The 19,056-nt window shown below is 39.2% G+C and overlaps 1 protein-coding gene across 2 annotated transcripts; it reads left to right on the top strand.

The window, feature by feature from the left end:
• Positions 1-125: 125 nt before the first annotated feature.
• On the top strand, positions 126-18,917 carry LOC121945661 (phosphatidylinositol 4-phosphate 5-kinase type-1 alpha-like). 2 transcript variants are annotated; one of them, XM_042489958.1, is made up of 17 exons: positions 136-208; positions 3,109-3,147; positions 5,933-5,967; positions 6,575-6,667; positions 6,899-7,029; positions 7,129-7,246; positions 8,175-8,327; positions 8,502-8,801; positions 12,212-12,447; positions 12,550-12,633; positions 12,756-12,804; positions 13,181-13,265; positions 14,020-14,190; positions 14,282-14,414; positions 14,510-14,563; positions 15,095-15,194; positions 15,314-18,917. In XM_042489958.1, exons 1-17 carry the CDS (start codon positions 163-165, stop codon positions 15,314-15,316), a joined length of 1,830 nt encoding a protein of 609 aa, XP_042345892.1. In that variant the 5' UTR covers positions 136-162; the 3' UTR covers positions 15,317-18,917. The 2 variants fall into 2 exon arrangements, with proteins under 2 accessions (XP_042345893.1, XP_042345892.1); XM_042489959.1 differs by lacking the exon at positions 3,109-3,147 and having other exon boundaries at positions 126-208.
• Positions 18,918-19,056: the final 139 nt, after the last annotated feature.

Below are 19,056 nucleotides of genomic sequence, written 5' to 3'. Positions count from 1 at the left end.
TGTTTTTTTTGTAATATTTTACACTTAAAAACTTGTACAGTATGTATTTTTGCAGCTGAAGCAGTTCCCCTTCAGTCCGCTGGGGGCGCTGTGGCGCTGCTGCGGCACGAGCATCAGCACTCAACTGTCGGTGCCGTCTGTGATGAGAACAGTTAAACCGTAATGGCGACTGCTGGGACAGCAGACTCGGGATCAACAGCCCCGACAGGTATCTAGCTGATAAATATTCCTCATTTATTGTCTGTAAATTAACATACAGACAGGAGTGTGTAACATGTTTGTAGCGACGGTGACGGCGTGACTCGGTGACTGTGGCTTTCTCACGTTCCCGGTTAGCCAGTTAGCTAGTTAGCATCGAGGCTTTTCAGCCCAACAAATGAACCAAGAAACGGTTAGCTTTTTTAGCTGGCTTGTTGTTTAGTTGCTGCTAATCATACGAAGCTTCAGTCATCGAGACATCAATATTTATATCGATTATTGCTTATAGTGATTGTTACAATGTAAAGAGATAATTCCTTGAACCACGCTGGATGAAGTGGTTTGTGTAGTTATCAAGCCGGCAATTTGGTTACCGTTACTCGGTGTTTGTATGCTAATGAGTTAGCTGGACGCAGGAGGACGAAATAAGGTTTTGTAGATATCGTTTTTTTTCTTTGTTTTAATTATTGGTAAATGTATGTGACACGTTAAGTGGTTACTGTTTAAAATGTGTCTGCTGTCCATGTATGGGAAACGACCCCGTTATCCCTTCTCGCCTGTTACACCCCTCCTTTTCCTCTGTCGGACAGGGTGGTGGTAGCAAAAAAAATCCATTTTTCGTTTGTTACCTTCAACAAAACCCGTTATCATTCACTGTTGCCTTCCAAAGTTTCACTGATGAGGTGTTTTATTATCAGGACAAACACTGATTTTATTGATTCTTGTAGCCAATGACAAAGGCTTGTCATGCTCGTGTAGTAACAGGCTTTATCTATTTGAATCTTGAATTTGGAACCTGAAAATGTTTCGCATTTTTGCTTGAAAAGTGACAAAAAAAAAGATTTGTCTATTATGAAAATAGTCAGCAAACTGTTTTGCCAATAAGATAGGACAATACAACAAAATACCCTTCATAATTTTCCTGTGCGTTGTTCTTTTATAACAAATAATCCAAATAATTGTATTGTCTCATATGTAAAAAGAAAAGCATTAACATGACATATCTAAGAATCTGGAGGCAGAAAACGTATGTAATGTTTGCTTAAGCAGTGACGATATTATGACGATAGTTGACAAACTGTTTGGTCCATAAGGTACCACAAAATAATAAAATTGGCCTTTTTTAAAAATACATTTTTTATTTCCGTAAACGATTGGTGATACTGTGCATGAAACATAACATCAGCAACAACAACACATACAGTGAGAAAAAAAGCAACCCCATACAAAACAAAAACAAAAATCAACCAAGAAAGAACACCAGCGGCAACAAGACCCAAAAAAAAAAAATTATTAGGGATAGTAAAAAACTATTTATAATTTTCCAGTGCAGTGTTGTTTTATCTGACCATCAGTCAAAAACCCAAACATAGTGAATTTTATTCATTAATGCATTAAATTCAGCTGATAAAGGGTTTTACTGGAATCTCTTATATTCGATTTATGTATGGTGAATGGCTCATGAACTAGTCTTTCTCAGTTTTTTAGCGCCCACACAGATACAGATGGGTGCTGGGCAGTCCAAGTGCTTTCGAGGTGTCTCATTTTCCAGACAGGACAGATGATGGGGACATCGCTTCTTGCTAATCCATTTAGTTGTGTGTCACTTATTAACTTCCCCTGCGTAGAGAGGAGTTGCTCTTTCCGTGGTAAGCACCCAGTCTGAATCAGTGAATAAAAATAGGGGCTTCAAAGCACTCTTGTGGCTCCCACATGGCTGAGAGCCTGGGAGTGTACAAATACAAGATACAGCATTCAGTGAAATACACACACACTCACGGACAGTTGAGTGACAGTAACATAATGTGGTATCCGTAATACCAGCCCTTATTGGCCCGTATAAGTGAGTCTTCATGGGCAGAAATGATGTTAGGAGAGCGTGCGTGTCCCATATTATTGCCTTGTGTAGCCTGCAGGCTACATGTGAACAAGGCTGGCAGGGAGTTGTTTAGTATACAGAGAGGAACAGATGGTTTGCCTATTGTCGTAAGGCCTGTCACTGACGAGCTAAAGTCATTCTTCAGTAATTAGGTTGACTCGGGTCGGGTAATTCCTAGCCTGAATCTGCTGCACAGCGGGTTATTATCTACTTCTGCATACACCCTTGGGGGAGAAAAAAAATGTAGTGTGATATAATAAGGACTCCGGTCGATGATCATTTTCATTATTGATTAATCTGCTAATTAATCTGTTTTGGCACAAATTAGCAAAATACCCATTATCTTTTTCCAGTGCAGCGTCTTTGTTTTTCTTATCCATCAGTCCAAATCCCAAAATATTATGTACAATCATATTAAAAGAAAAGCAGGAAATTCTCAAATTTAATGAGCTGTAACCAGAAAAAAGCATTTTTGCTTGAAAAGTGACAAAAATGACATTTCTATTATGAAAATAGTTGGCGAACTGTTTGATGTATAAGATAAGACAAAATAGTAATATTCCCATTATAATTTTCTAGTGCAGTGTTGTTTTATCCAACCATCAGCCCAAAACCCCCAAATATTGTTTACTATCATATATGAAAAATTAAAAGCATTAAAATCTTCATTTTAAAAAGCTGGAGTCAGAAAAAGTTCCACATTTTTACCTGAAAAGTAAGAAAAATGATTGTCTATTATAGAAGTAGTTGACAAACTGTTTGGTCTGTAAGATAGCACAAAATAGTGGAAATAATTTTCTACTCAACAATCCGTCCAAAACCCAATAATATTGTTTATTATCATATGTGAAATCTCAAATTTAAAAAGCTGGAGCCAAAAAATGTTCCTCTTTTTTGCTAATCAATTAGGTGACTGATTGTTTTAGCTGTCCATTTCAGCATTTTCTTGTACTTATACAGTCAGTAAATATGTTCAGTGTTACTCATTTAATAGATTAAGCCATTTAGGCTGACCATGTCCTGCTCCACAGATATTAGGACTCAGTTCTGGAGGAGAGCATTTCAGCGAGGTACTCGCATGGGTGTGCGTGAGTGTTTCTGTGTGCGGGAGCAGAAACTGCATGAGTAGTGATAATATAGTGTGTTGTTTTACATAATGAGAGGGAATGTGGGCAGAACGATGCTCATTGTTTCCCAGAGGATTGCCGTGTGTCCCTGTTAACTGAGAAGAGATGCATGGCATTCAGTGAGTCTGCTCTTTTATTAACACTCCCACCTTTCTCGGGTTGAAGTGTCCACTTGCTGTGCATCTTCTGGACTGAACGTGCTGGGCGTGGATTCATTTTCACACTCAAGATTGTTACTACAGGTGTATAATCTTCCCTGCATCCTTTTGTATATATTGACCTGTGCCATTGCAGCATTGAAGTACATGTTGCCATTGGTTACAGGCTAGAGGTGCTTGCGAAGTGGGCGAGATAGTAGGCTTAAACAGCAAGTTTATGTAAGGGCATAGGAAATCATGTTGAGTGTTTCTTTTCTTTAAACTGTGTGCCTTTCTTACGAAACTCCTGTGTGCTGTGCTTGTTATCATGCGTACCCAGGAGGATAGATCCATGTGTCTGGGTCATGTATTACAATTTCACTTCTTATCTTTGGTTATCAAGCCAGAAAATTTTACACACACCCAGGGGTCTTTGCTTGACGATGACTCTAACATTTACCTCACAAGATAGTATGTTAGCATATAGGAATATTAGTAAAGTGATTGTGAGACACAAAGTAGGCTAATAGAAAAAGAAGAAATTGTAGTGTTTTTTGAAAGGAGGTTATGACTGTACACACACATCTTCAGGGACCGGATGAATCTGGAGCAGCCAGCTCAGGGGAGAAGTAGTTCCAGTTCACATAGAGTCGGTGTATCGAGGGCAGCAGTTAGTTACTGTGGCCACATTTAGGTCTGGGCTCGTCATTGGCCTCATAGTCATCAGCCAGTGCTGGAAATATCCCTGCTAATTAACCAGCAAAGGGGTTCTTAAACAGTTGTTAATAAATTCTTCCGTGTTAAAAGCTGCCAACTCAAAGTCTTTTGAAATTATGTTATGCATCAAATTTACACTCATGCATGGGTTGATATTTACATGGGTTTCAGTCTGAAGACGGAAACTGGCAGTCTCCTTATCCCTTGAAACCTGAGCAAGTTGGCTTAATGCCTTTCAAAGGCATGGTATGAAGGCAGTGAGCAACTCCACAATAAATGACCCCAAATGAGAAAGGAATTAAACATGTGAGAAAAACATGTAAACAAAACAAAACAGAAAAAAAACAAGGAAATGGTTTGAAAAAAAGTGATAAAAATGTAATTGTGAATCTATTTAATTTTTTTTTCCTTACATTTTTTCTCCATCTCTCTCTCCCTCTCTCTTTTTAAAATTTATTTGTTACTAATTTTCTTGTCAACTTTACCTAATTTCCTGCAATGTGGGGGACATCTTTTGTTGCTTGATGCCTTTTTGGCCATGTTTTCTAAAGAAATCAAACCAATTTGCCAGGTTTCAAAGCCTTTAAATGCCTGTTAAAGGTGTTCATATGTAACACAAGAAATTCATGTTGAGCCAGGTGTCAAAGGGCTAAAAGAACAGTTTACCCCAAAATAAAAAATACGCCTGTGCTATTTATCAGTCTAGATTGTTTTGGTGTGAGTTGCTGAGTTGGAGACAGAGTCCGAAAACAACACCTGCCAAACACTAAATGTGGGTAGATTGACTGATTGGCGAGTAAATCTCAGGAGGCTGTCCGCCCACACTGGCGGGGAAATGTTTGTACCAAAATAGTTACGTGATTAAAAAAACAATGCTGAGAGTCTCTACGGCATTTTAGTGTAATATATGGCTGCACTGCTTCTGTCCTCTGCTGTCTGTCTGTCTGTGTCGGAGACAAAGAAGTTTGACACTCACTGCAACAGGGACTTTATGCTACCTCGTACACTCAGTAATCTATACTTGAATGGCCATGAAAGTTGTTTAAAAGGGGAGAGCATTTTATTTATTAGATGCAACAATCAACCCATTCAGCTCTACTTTTTTTATTTTATTTTAAAAATTCAATTCCAGTCAAATCAAGTTGTTATCAGCAAACCCCTTAATATTCTTGTTTAACACGTCCCAAAGTACCTGTGTGATCATTTTTAAGTTGTTTACCTTTATCATTTTTAAATAATTAAATACTGTCATTATTAACACATTTTTTTGACAGTAAAAAAAATGCATATTTGAAATAAACCTAACTGTTACTAGCTGCTACAGTTATTATGGCCCGTAGACAGTATGCTTGGCTGGTTGATTTTTTTCATCTACCAGTACCCTTGGCTGGTGAGTCAAAAAGTTAATTTTGGACACTGGTAGGAGATTTCCCCTGTTGAGATGCATGGTAAATGGTATGTGGACTTGCACAGCTCCTTTCTAGTCTTTAGACCTCTTAAAGCACTTTTTCACCACTTGTCACTTTCACCCGTTCACCGACACATTTTTACAAGGTGCCACCTGCCTCTCATTCAAGCATTCACACAGACCTAGAGTTTTTCAAATGTATGTATTTGTCACTTTGAGCCGACTGCCATCTAGTTTTATTATATTGAAGACAAAGCAGACTTCTCTACGACCAATATCTCCAAAACTTGGTAACTCGCACCAAACCAATTTAGACTGATACATAGCACTACAGGTAAAAGGAAAAATATGCATTTTTTAATTTTTTAGGCGTACTGTCCTGCTAAGGCTTTAGCTTTATTTTTCAAGTGTCAGTGTTTTCCAATTTTTGTAAATCTCAATTTAACCTTTTTTTTTCTGTCTTTAGGGACCAGCAGCATCCGGAAAATGGCCCCTTCAGAGGTAAGGATGTCAGATATGAATTGATACTGAATTGATCAAAGATACCTCAGTATTATGTAAAGCCCCGGCAAAGTAAATGTTGATCCAGTCAACCCTGAGGCGAGAAAGGAAACGGTTGAGAGAATTCAAGTGTCTTGTGGTCAATGGTTTCTTGTATTGTTGGAGAGTTTGTGTACTGCCTGTACTAGAGCCTGTAAACAAACCAGTTATGCCACAATGTTATTACTGTAACCTCTCTGTGACCAGAACTCCCTGAAAGAAGAGATCTTGTATAGGGCTACAAGATTTAAAAAAATATATAAAAATCACAATCTCGATTATGTCTATACAATCTCATTCACTCGCTCCAATTTCCGTCCACATTCATGTCCAGCTACATTCATGTGTTGACTTAGTACTGCAGAACAATCCCAGCTGCTATCAATTATTTACCAACAGGATCCCACTGAAAGAAACATTTATTAACATGTTATTTACCTAGTTAATGTCCACTTGTTTCATTTCAGCAATTAAAGTTGCGATGTGAAGCTCCATGACTTTTTTTCACAAGCATAAACACGCTCACTACACCATATTTAAAATGTTTGTCCCTCCGCCCCCTCCTCAGATGCCTGGCTCTTCTGGCACAACCCAGAGCATGAAGAAGACCATCGGACACCGGGGGGTTGAGACCACCACAGGAGAGACCACCTATAAAAAGGTTAGAACGGGCTGGGGGTTGGTGACACCAGTGTTGTTGTTTTTTTGACACCCACAACACTCAGCAGCCGAGGTGAAAAGTGGAAAAGGCGTTTGGAGTTTGTGTATTCTAAAATTAGTTTAGGGAATTCCTCTTGCTAGACGTCTCAAGAATAGTGAGTGAAACAGCAGAAGTCACAGGGGTGAAATATTGTTCCCATGCTTACTATTTTTTCCTCTCTGACCCCTCTAGACCACGTCATCCGCCCTAAAAGGTGCCATCCAGTTGGGCATCACCCACACAGTCGGCAGCTTAAGCCAAAAGGCGGAGAGGGATGTTCTCATGCAGGACTTTGTGGTGGTCGAAAGCATCTTCTTCCCCAGGTTTATAACAGAAGTCTTGGTTGAAAAAACATTTAGACATTGTTTTTTTTTTTAATTTCATGTTGCTTATTGGCTTCTGTCTCTCTTATGTGTTTTCAGTGAAGGCAGTAACCTGACTCCTGCTCATCACTACAGTGACTTTCGCTTTAAGACCTACGCTCCTATTGCCTTTCGTTACTTCAGAGAACTCTTTGGCATTCGGCCAGATGACTACCTGGTCAGTACTCTACCATGTTTACAGAAACTGCTCTTGTTATGAATTTAGTCACTGTTCCTTTATTTCCTTTTTTTAAATAGTTTAATTTAGTTGTTTTCAGGGATCCTGTTGATCCTTAAAAAGTCTTAAAAGGCACTGAATTCATTAATCTAAAAATAAGGCCTTACTTGGTATTAAATGGAGTAAAAAATTCTCGGACATGGCAAGTAAGATTTCATGAAATGTTGTTTTCTGGTGTTACATTGTAAAATCTCAAAATAATTCGTTATTATTTTTTTCTTGTTAAATAATTTAATAATTCCCTTTCTTAAACTCGTCATGATGGGAATCAAGGCAGAAACACAAAATCGCCAAGAAAACTGTCCAGAAATGCCAAATATTACCCACTTCTGTTGGTAAATCGCACACTTTTTTGATAATATATGTTCATTGTCTTTCAGGTGTTAAGCTCTTAAAAAGGTCGTACTTTGTGTCCTGCGCGAAATGCTGCATTTCATTTGGTTAGGAAGACAGGTTTGGTTAAATTAGAGTTCTTGAGGGTCTCTGTGATTCCTTAAAAAGTTTTAAAAGACGTTCAATTAATCAATCTAAAAATGAGGCCTTAATCGGTCCTTAAGTATCTTAAATATATTTTCATAAGTCTTAAAAGTGTTAAGACATAAGAGGTGCAATTATTTTTCTAACATTGCATTATTAAATCTCAAAATAACAGGTAACTTAAAAAAATCTCCCTAACCCTAAGCAATTGGTGCCTGGTCTTTTTTTTCCACCCCAATTTTGGTTATAGGGAAATTAGTCTTAAATTTCATTTTGAGTGGCATTAAAAAAGCCTTTAAAAGTCTTAAATTTCACTTGCTGTAAGCTGTAGGGACCCTCATCCCAATTTTTTTAAGCTGGACACTAATGCAGACTCCTCTTTGTCTTGAAGTATTCTCTGTGTAACGAGCCACTGATCGAGCTGTCTAACCCCGGGGCCAGCGGATCCCTCTTCTATGTGTCCAGTGATGACGAGTTCATCATCAAGACCGTTCAGCACAAAGAGGCAGAGTTCCTTCAGAAACTGTTACCTGGATACTTCATGGTGAGTCTGATGAATGAATACAACAGAAAGTGTGAGCGTGCTGAATACGAGTGATTATTATTGCATCAACTATAATTATGATGAGAGTAGGAGGCCTAAATGAGTGGGAGTCTCATAATTTCTTTCTTATTAAAGTGTGTCATATCTCTTCTCTGTATTCCTCCTCTTGTCCAGAACATAAACCAAAACAAGCGCACCTTGCTGCCCAAGTTCTACGGACTGTATTGCGTTCAGGCGGGGGGCAAGAATATCCGTATTGTAGTCATGAACAATCTCCTGCCTCGGATCATCCCCATGCACCTCAAATATGACCTGAAGGGCTCCACCTATAAGAGACGAGCTTCTCCTAAAGAGAGAGAAAAGGCTGTTCCCACTTACAAAGATCTGGACTTTATCCAGGACTTGCCGGATGGTCTGCTGCTGGAAGCGGACAACTACAATGCCTTGTGCAAGACTATTCAGAGGGACTGCTTGGTGAGTCACAGAGACACTTGTTTTTCATTGACTTGATTCATTTTAATTCATGTGTCGTGCATTCAAGCCTCTTAGCCCACATGAGATTACAGGACAAATGTATGTGCATTGTTACAAGAGGCAAGTCTATTAAAAATCCTTAACAAGCTTTGATTATACACCAGCTGAATACATTATCATTGTGCCCTCACATAACAGATACTTTATTTTCTTTCAAATGGATGCACAGAATCTGACTTTCTGAACAGTAAGGGCCCTTTTTAAATGTTCTGTAGCCCGTGGCGTAGAGTGTGTGGTGCAAGTGCATTTAGGGCGTGTCCAACCACTTTTGGTTGGTTAAAAGGCACGTAATCTGCACTTTTGCGAGTCATTTTCTTCTTTTTTGTTTTTTTCTTTTCCTTTTTTTGCTTATACTTAGGTCATTTTCCTGTAATAATTGTCTTGCTATTCTTTTGGACATGTGTTGTTGCTGATCATAAAATCTGTTGGCAATCTCATAATAGATTTATTTAGTTTTGTACAGAGTATTGTAATAAATTAAATATACATAGCCACATCCAATCCATATGTGCCCATGTGTTTTTCAGATTTTGCAAGTATTAATACACCAGAAAGAAAGTAAACCATTTTTCTAACCCTCCCCTCCCCACACTGGCAAAATAAAACACAGAAATAAGTATGATGAAAAGATGAATGATTATGAAAAAAGAAATCAGGATCAATCTCATAATTGATCCTGACGTGCATCAGCAGCACAAGCACACTTTCACAGTATTATAACAGTTAGTAACACAGTCAGTTGCCTCTGCTGAGTAAAGTTTTTCAAAACTTATTAAATCATACCTGCATTTAACAATTTTGCAAGAATGTCTAAATGGTCTGGCTGTCATCAGTATTAATGCAGAACTCGCTCAGAAGCTGTCATATAATGACCTAATTAATGACCTTGCAGCAGATACTGCTGCAGCTGTAGAGCCTCCAGCTGCTGCTGAAAAATGCCTGTTATATAGTTGTTCTGTAGTGGAACATACATGCAGAGATTATAAAGTTTTGTGATTTTTCCTCTGTTATGTGTGAGCGTAACAATGAAGCAATATGCTGAGGGCACCCACATCAGCAGCCCTGATATCACGCGATCGATTTGTAGTCTAATAATAGTCGACCACAATAGCCAGTTATTTCTCTATGAGCTCTTAGTGACACCGTTAAAGGGCTGCTTCATAAACTTCTGTCAGTTTCCTGAATTTGATTTCCTCACATGGGCCCTGATAATGCAGGATGATAAACATCAAAACTGTCCACGAGTTTCCAGTCAGTTGAGAGAACCTCATGTTTACTCTTCTTGGTTCATTTGTAAAAAGTCTGTGTGAAAAGGAACCGAACCAGAACTAAAATGCAACAATGTCGCTTCATTATCATCCCTCCCTCCCCTCAGTCTGACCCAAGTGAACCAAACTGCAGGTGTGAAAGCAGCCTAAGATAGGGCCTCAAGACTTCTATCATTTCACAAAGTAATATGGAGAAATATATAAGCCATTTTGGATCCAAAGTTAATGTATAAATCTGATATTTGAGGTCCTTGTTTGGTTTTTATTAATCATCAAAACACGAAATGCATTTTATTTTCACTAATAACATGGGGCATTTTTTATTCCTTGGTGTAGAAACAAATGTAATGAAAACTCGCACATTTCTGATATTCCACAAACAGCTTGACAGACTAAGCTGCGGGTGCGATAAGCTCCTTGGAAACAAAACAATGGTTCTTTGCTGTTAAATTTGCTGTTTTTTTTACAGAGACATCTATAATTTTCAGTATCTTCCAAGTTGATTAGTCAGTGTTGTTAGACAGAGTTGTTTGTCACTTTGAGTTGAGCTCCTTTACTGCTGGCATCACTGACAGTCTAGTGTTGCAGAGATGACTCAAGCTTGCATGACACTGCAAACTAATACTTTGTTTACTTTTAGGGATGATGCCTTTTAAATTGCAGGATGTCATTATTTTGTGTATAATGTTGGTTTTCGTATTTGGGAAAGCTAAACAAGTTATATAACAGAGGCTGCGCTCTCTTTCCATTAGTGGCTAATCTGACTTTGTGGTTGCTTTGTGGTCACTGCTATTCTGCTTCTACGGCCCACTTAAGTTAACATTACAGAGGAATAAATCAACATCTCACCAGTCATTTATTATCATTTATTATCTTCTCTGGTATCTCAATTATCATGAGCACTCTGCTGATTTATTATTTTCCTCCTGTCCCTACCATTGTGTAAGCGACTTGCTGCTGGTGTTGCTTGTGTGTATCTCACCCTAATTTGTTGTATAAGCTAGGCTTTTGCGGTATTTAATATTTTATACCTTCATACCTTCCTGAAATTTCACTGTGTTAAATGGTATATGACGGCAAGTGTGTGGCACTAATACACACCCCTGACGGCGAGTGCGCTACTTTATTTCAGCTTTCAGACGAATACAAAGATAATAGAAACCCACAAAATGTTAAGACAAGTAGTATTCTCACACCTCTTTTCTTTATTGAATTCAACTTTCTTTCAGTCAGAAGACTGATGAGGCTCAATTGCCTCATTAACTCTTCATAAAACACACTTCATTAAATCTTGACAGAAACAAATAAAACACACCCAAACAATCTTGGTTACTCTTGCTAGTAATCTAGTAATTAAGTCCACTGTTACAAAAGTATCCGGCTCTGGTTTGGTTTGAATAAATCATTAATTCACCATGTTAGATGTAAAAAAACATGCCGTTATTACCACGGTCTTGCTGTGCTGTTGCTGGCTGGCGGCTCTTTATAGTTCTGTAGCTCATCCCTCCACCACTAGGTGTTGCTGCGTCTTTCAGGTCAGCTGCCTGTTTCACCAGTAGAGACCTGAGACTGTGCTTTGGTGGAGCATGCTGTGCACCACATACAGTGAATTAAAAAGAAAGAGCAGCGCTTGTGTTTATGACAGTATTGAAAGACATACCTTCGGGATTTCTAAATACCCTGGTATACCGGAATACTGTGATGCCGTCCAAGCCTACTGTGAGTGTTGATATTGGCAGTGGTAGAAGTTCCATGTGGGTCAATGTCAATTTTATCTAAAAAAAAAAAAAGGCTAATGAATTGGTATTTGGTACCCAGATTTAGGCAGTGTCATGCAAAATATTGTGAATATTTTGAATGTAAAGGTTTGTTGTATTTTTCTACAGTTCCTTCAAATCCCTCTTGTGCCTACACCTTTAGGTCATCTATCAATCATAAAAAATATTATAAATAATAATAATAATGTTGTGTTCAGTCTGTGATATTGTTTATGAAACTGAAAAACTAAAATTTAGGACACGAGGGCTTGCTCTTGATGATTATCATATCATTTCATTTCTTGTATTTTTATGTTTCAAACAGCTCTTACAGAGTTTTAAGATCATGGACTACAGTCTGTTGATGGGCATCCACAACATGGACCAGGCCAGTCGAGAGCGGGAGCGCAGTGGGGGCAACTCGGGAGACAGTGGGGGGTCGGAGGGAGCAGTGACCCCAGATCAGCGCCGGCCACAAGCTCAAAAAAGTCTGTACTGTACAGCCATGGAGTCCATTCAGGGCGAGGCTCGAGGGAAGGGGGCTTTGGATTCGGAAGATCAGTGAGTCTCATCGCTGAAATTGAACCAGAGTTTGTTTGTAGTGTAATTGATGACTTGCACATGTAATTATCTGCTGCTGATCCTCTGGCCTTTTCCCTCCAGCATGGGCGGTATCCCGTCTCGTAATTCTAAAGGAGAGCGGTTGCTGATTTACATCGGCATCATTGACATTCTCCAGTCCTACAGGTTTGTCAGATCACCCAAATCAGATGCTCCTAAAACAATGTTCTTAATTCATGAGCATGCTTTCCAGCTACATAACCCATTCATATAACCTCCAGTTAATAGTTTTATGTCTTATTATTTAGGTTTATTAAGAAGTTGGAGCACTCCTGGAAGGCGTTGGTCCATGATGGGGTAAGGGCCCACACACTAATGCTCTTTTAAGCTACACAAAGTAGCATTAGGCAGTGAAACTGAGCAGGTCAATCACTCATGGCTATAAATTGTAATTAACAACTGGTTAGTCAGTTAGTCGACTGTTTTTTTTTGTTTTTTTTTTGTGTGTGACATTAACTGGCAACAATTTTGAACACAACAAGACTTTTAAAGACATCAACTGGGGCTTAAATATATTAGAGATTTTCCACAAGTTTACTTGGTAAATTAAAGTAAATTGCAGAATAAATGACAATCGTTAACAAAAAGTAGTAGGTGCTGCTATTTGTGGGAGAGCGTCGATTGCATGAAGAATTGAGTATCTAATGGTTCTTTTTCTCTTTTACTACTTCAGGACACCGTTTCAGTTCACAGACCCGGCTTCTATGCAGATCGTTTCCAGCAATTCATGTGCAGCACAGTGTTCAAGAAAATTCCTCGTACGTATGCATGTCTGTATTTTAATTGTACTGAAATTAAAGAAGACTTAACCTAATAAGTGATCATTCGTGTATCAGTTACAGTGTTACGTTGCATTTGTGAAGAAAACTTTTCGTTTTTCTCACATTCCTCCACAGTGAATGGGAAATCTGAAAACTGAGAAAATTCTTAATGAATTAAAGTCAAAGGCGCCCGTTTTTGACACAGCATAATCCCAATCTCATTTATCCAGTGGTATACTCAGTATTTCTCAAACACATACGTTTTTGCTAAAACTGGATGATTTAAAACACCTCTGCATACACGTAGTGCGCCTGGTCAAGTACGTGTGTATGAACTCCGCTCACACATTCTATTGAGCAAAGCTCCTCTTTATACAGAAGTGTTTTAAATAGTAAGATTTTAGTGAAAATGCATGTGTTTGTGAAGTACTGAGTATAAAACTGGATAAGTGAGACTTGAATTAAACAGATGTTGTGGTGTAGTTTTGCTGTTGCTAAACACAGCCTCCCCTTCACTTCAGTTCATCAAGAATTTTCTCTATTTTTTGGATTCTTCATTCATTTTGAGACATGTAAAAAATTTCTTGACAAATTCAGCGTAACGTGGAGTGAGTAAATGATCCATAATCATTTTGTGGTTTAAGCATTCCTTTATAGCCTGGTGAATTGACACCATCAAAATCTTGGGGGTGAAAGCTTTAGGTGTAGCTGTATTGATCATTTGCACTTTTATTTTCTCCATCTTCTGCAGTTAAACCATCCCCATCTAAGAAGAGTCGTGGAGGAGGTCAGGGAGGTCTCAGGAGGGCCCCCACCCTGGGAGCTCCCACCCCGCTCTCCCACGCGACGGGACAGTCAGCCGTCGATTCCAGACTAGTCTACCACAGCCACTTTAAAAGCACAGATTCAGAGGCTGACGCTGGTAAGAACTGAGACGTCACACATAAAGAACATTAAATAGACATAAAGAAGATCTTTTGTTGAAATTCGTTTTCTTTATACTTTGTTCTCAGGCGTGCAGTCGGGCAGACCAGATCTTGTTCCGAGGACCCCTCCGCTGGGAGAAAACCCTGCTGACTACGAGGCCAACCTGTCCACCTCATCACTAGGCAGCACAGGAGTCGCCTCCACCTCTCCTCCACTACGGTAAAGCATCACCGAGATAATACTGCATGACCTTTATTCTTTCACCTTGCTTCTCATTCTGTTTTAATTTACTTTAATCTGACTTTTCTCTGCAGGTCTGTTGGGGTGGAAGTGCATAAATCAGCAAACACAGACCTTGACCATCACAGGTACAGAAGGCAGTGATAGGTTATAAAATTTCATCCTTACTAGACTGAGAAATAGATGTTAATTCCTTCTTGCTTGTCTTAGTCATTTTGTAGTATTAATGCTGCGGTGGGAAAAAATCTTCTGAAGACAAAAAAAGGCAGAATTTCAAATTTATTTTTTTTTTAACATTTTCTGTCGGTCTATGAAACACTTTGTTCTCACAGTGTTATCATGTGAAAGCAGATTTCTTTAAAAACGGAAAAGAAAGCCTTTTTTGTTTTTAGTGGGGCCACTCTCGTCTGAACATGGCCTAAGATAACATACATTTTTACTTAGGAAACATCTTTCTGTGATAAAAAAAATCCTAAATGTCATTCTAAACTAAGATCAGAAAGGATTTCAGTCTCAGGGAGTTTCTGTAATGAGACCTGAGGACTACAGCGGAAATATATTAAGTGACTTTGTTGCAATGTTCAGATGAATTTTAGTACTGTACTGTATTTACCACTGAATTAAAATGATCAACAAAAGTAATCAATTCTCTGTTCCAGTTTGGGGGCAGAAGGCGCTGTCGACAATTTGGGTAACCTGTCTGGAAACGAAGATGTAATTTCACTCTCAGACATCATCCCTGAGACCAACATCTGCTTTGTAAGTCCAAACGATGAAATCATACATCCATAACTGAAGTTTACTTCTAAATTTTACTGTTGCAGTTCCCAGTATTAGTTGTACAAATCTTGGTATTGACATCAGTTTCATCTTCACAGTAAAAACAAACTGACGTGAAGACGAGGTGGGCGGAAGTAACGAAAAAGAGACTGAGAGTCACCCATCCAACCTGGACCCTCCGTTGCACCTCAGTTGTTTTCTCAGCCATACAGTATATACAGGGATCGCCGGATGAAGCGGCGAGGTGCAGTGGAGGCTGTGACAGCGGAGAAAGAAGCGGTGGGAAGATCTCGAAGACGGAGGGTGTGCGGTAGGCTTTAGACAGCCCAGTTGTCTTTGGTATACACCCGGGAAAAAAGCTCATAACCCTGACTTTGCAGCTTCTGGCAGCAATACATTAACTAAACAGAGATTTCTCTTCACTTTCAAAACATGAAGGATACTTCGATGACATAACAAACATAAGAATTAGTTGTATATTGCTAAAAGCTCGTGCCCCAAGTCACCAGTGGATGGTGAAAGCAGTCAAACTATCCACGAAGAGTCAGTCATCGTGTCAACTTTTCGCAGCATGAAGCGATTGTGAGATGACAGCATTTCAGCAAGAACACACACACACGCACACACTTAAGAGCACATAAAGGGCGTGGCCTGCATTTGTGTTCATGTGAAGCGGGCTCACACCTCTGCGATTCACACTCTAGTGTCCCGCACATCCATCTCCCCCCTTGACACTCCTCATGATTGGGGGCACTCTGAGCTATCAGCAGTCCTTGTTCAAATCAACACCTGCTGCTGTTGACTCTGCAGTTATGTATGCATTTCTTTTTACAGATTGTGGATGTAAAGTATTTGTTTGAAATTGGAGGGATGGGCTGAAACAGACCGATATGGTCATTTTATTTCACATTTTTTGTCATAAGTTATTCTGCTGGAAGCCACGGCGGTGCTGCAACTCAATCTTTTTCCACCGCTGAATGTACATTACAGTGTTTTTCTTATATAGAACGTGTCTTATTAACATGGCAGACCACGTTTGTAAAACCCTGAAAATCTCCCCCTCTGATGTGACCGTATGTGCTCTGAACGAACACAGAGAGAAGAGCTGTCGACTGCATTGCTGGCTAGTAGACGCTGTTAAATGAAATCATGGTATTACGCTAGTAGAAGAGTAATAATTTCCAGCAGCTGTCATTCGTCTGTCATGTCTGTGCCTTTACACGTTTGTCCCTTCACTAACATGTGACGTATAACTGACATTGTTTTTTTACAGGTTAGTGTTACACAAAAAAAAAAACCTGCCTTATCACTACAGCTGAAGTCATCAAACTGCCATTTGTATGTCTGGACCAACAACCAGGGCGTAGAAGAATTTCAGATTTTAATGCAAACACTAGTACAATCCGTTTTGGTAATGTCGATCACTCAGTCACTGTGGTTCAGATTAACCTTTTAAATCTTCCGACATCAGGCAGTAAATATGTCTGTGTCTTCTTATTCATTTCTGCTGGTTACAGAAATGACCCCCGCCCACATCCACTCTTGGACCAATATTAATAACGTGTGTATGACTAATATTTTTTTTTGTATGTAGTCTTATTCAGCTTTTACTCAGCTGTTCATAACAATTATGCTTATGTTGTTTAGGGCACTAATAGGCTGCATGCCCCCCCCCCCCCCCCAGAGAAGTTTCTGATACAGAAATGTGAATGATTACCAAGTGACTGTAGCAAAACTCAAGGTCTTAGAGCCCAGACACACCAAACCAACATTAAAGACACTCGCAGCATTGCAGTGAAGACATCACCTTCTGGCCCAAAAAGCATCTTCCCTGTTGACTACCATTATAAAAGAGACATCTGTAACTGTTGACAGGACAGACTGCATATTCGTAAAACCTTCCTCAGCGATTTAAAAAGCTGTGATGTCATCACAATGCGAAGTCTGCAAGCAGCGAGAACTCTGCTCCCGCGAGAAACACTACTGCACATATTCAGCGGGCTGGAAATCGCACAAGTAAACCCCAAAGCTAGAACGTTTTTGGGGTATGTGCTTGTTGAGCGACAACATTATAATGAATAGGCACCATTTTGGTGTCTGGTAGTTATTGTTAAAAATCTATGGTGAGCCTTTGTTATCCTAGTTTTTGCTTTTTCCCCCCTTTTTTTTAATGACGAATACAGACCACTGTTGCCTGCTGGTAAGGAGTTACTTCCTCTCACATGGACACAGAATTTACATGCTAGTTAGAGCCGTTGGCTGTAGTTTTTGAGGTGTGTTCAGTGCAACTTTTTGACTGAGACACAGGCGACGTGAGGCGCCAGTCGGCCTTAGTCGTCACCAGTTCTTTGATGTTATTTTTTTTGTTTCTGGGCTCTTAGACTTCATCTCATTTGAGGAATTGGCCTTTATGTTTTGTAGGCACATTGGTCTATGCAGCAGAGAGGGGAGAAGGGAAAATGCGAGTTGTGAATATAGAAAGGAAGGAAAACTACTCACGTCTGTCAATGCACAGTTGAGAACTTTTGTTGTATAAGAAAGTTGCGGCACCAAAGAAAAGAGTGGGGAGTTCCTGCGATTCTTCAGGATAGAGTTCATGAAAATGAAATGAGACACCCCTTAATACCTGCATGGACTGATAATGTTGTACATGGTAATAACACTGGGTCAACCTGTGTTTCGAAGTATCTATAATTAAACTGGATGGTTTTTTTTGTTGTTTTGTTAAATAATTTCACGTCTGATAAGCTGTATCTGACATAAATGTATTGTTTCTTTATCAAATAATCAGTTTACTCTGTGGTCTGAGACATTTCAAGACTCCACATTCCTGTGAAATTCAAGTTAAATTGACTATAATTATACACTACCTTCGTGTAGTTGGGATGATGTACTTGAAATGAATTATTTCTGGTGTTATGCTGAAATTATTTCAAACAAATCAGTTTAAAGTCATATTCGTTGGTTGACAAGTCAAACAGCCACCAAAGAAAACACTCCAAGAAAAATCTCTTATAAGAAAAAAATCCAGATTATATTTTGTGACTGCTGGATTTTGATGTCCTTTTTTTTTTTTATGGGTGGTACTGTGTAATTACTGGGTGCAGACCAGTTACGTAGTACACCATGGCACAAGAGAAACATCATCCTACGGTGCTTAAAGGGCGGTGCACTCCGTGTAGACACTACAGTGTATTTGAATTAATGCAATATGAACCACAATCTGCCACCTTTGAGCTCGAAGAATATTTATTATGATTGAGTGCTGCAGGCTGAAGTGATAAAAGTTGTATTATGTACTTTTTAGATGATTGTACGTATACTGTATACTGACAGAAGGATGTCTGAAACTTTATAGCGTGTGTTGCCTATGAAGGGGGACTATTTGACAATTTCACTTTTTATATTTCATGTTTAGATTGTGATACGATGGATATATTCGCTCCATGATAATTCTGGGTTGTTAATCTCCCACGCTTTTTCTACATGAATGTTCACACGGCTCATGAGCCACCGTTGCTGGTTGTCCTACGATGCTTCAATTACTATATTTTTACTGTGTATAAAATGTGTATATGTACATACGAGTCACGGAAATGCCTTCTCATGCAATATGTGCTGCCTGTCCCTCCTGCCATGTTTCAGTTATGTGGTAGTGATGTTTTCATGTCTGATTTTAAAGGATTAAACATATTTTCTAAATCTTGGTTTTGGTCCCTTTGTTCATGTGTATTGTCCAACAATCTCTTAGGGGAGAGCGGGGTCTGTTGGGACAGGGTGACAGTCAGGATAGCGCTTTTTTAAAAATGTATGCCTCCGCCCTCGGCTATGGCCGGTGGAG

The sequence above is a fragment of the Plectropomus leopardus genome, chromosome 7 (assembly GCF_008729295.1).
Source record: "Plectropomus leopardus isolate mb chromosome 7, YSFRI_Pleo_2.0, whole genome shotgun sequence".
Lineage (NCBI taxonomy): Eukaryota > Metazoa > Chordata > Actinopteri > Perciformes > Serranidae > Plectropomus > Plectropomus leopardus.
This window is presented reverse-complemented; position numbering and strand designations above follow the sequence as displayed.

What these genes read in the sequence shown, in the direction of transcription:
- LOC121945661 (XM_042489958.1), top strand. Translation starts at nt 163, where the DNA reads ATGGCGACTGCTGGGACAGCAGACTCGGGATCAACAGCCCCGACAG. An exon ending in AGGCGTTGGTCCATGATGGG is followed by an intron (nt 12,805 to 13,180) that starts GTAAGGGCCCAC and finishes TTACTACTTCAG; the next exon opens with GACACCGTTTCAGTTCACAG. An exon ending in ACAGACCTTGACCATCACAG is followed by an intron (nt 14,564 to 15,094) that starts GTACAGAAGGCA and finishes TCTCTGTTCCAG; the next exon opens with TTTGGGGGCAGAAGGCGCTG.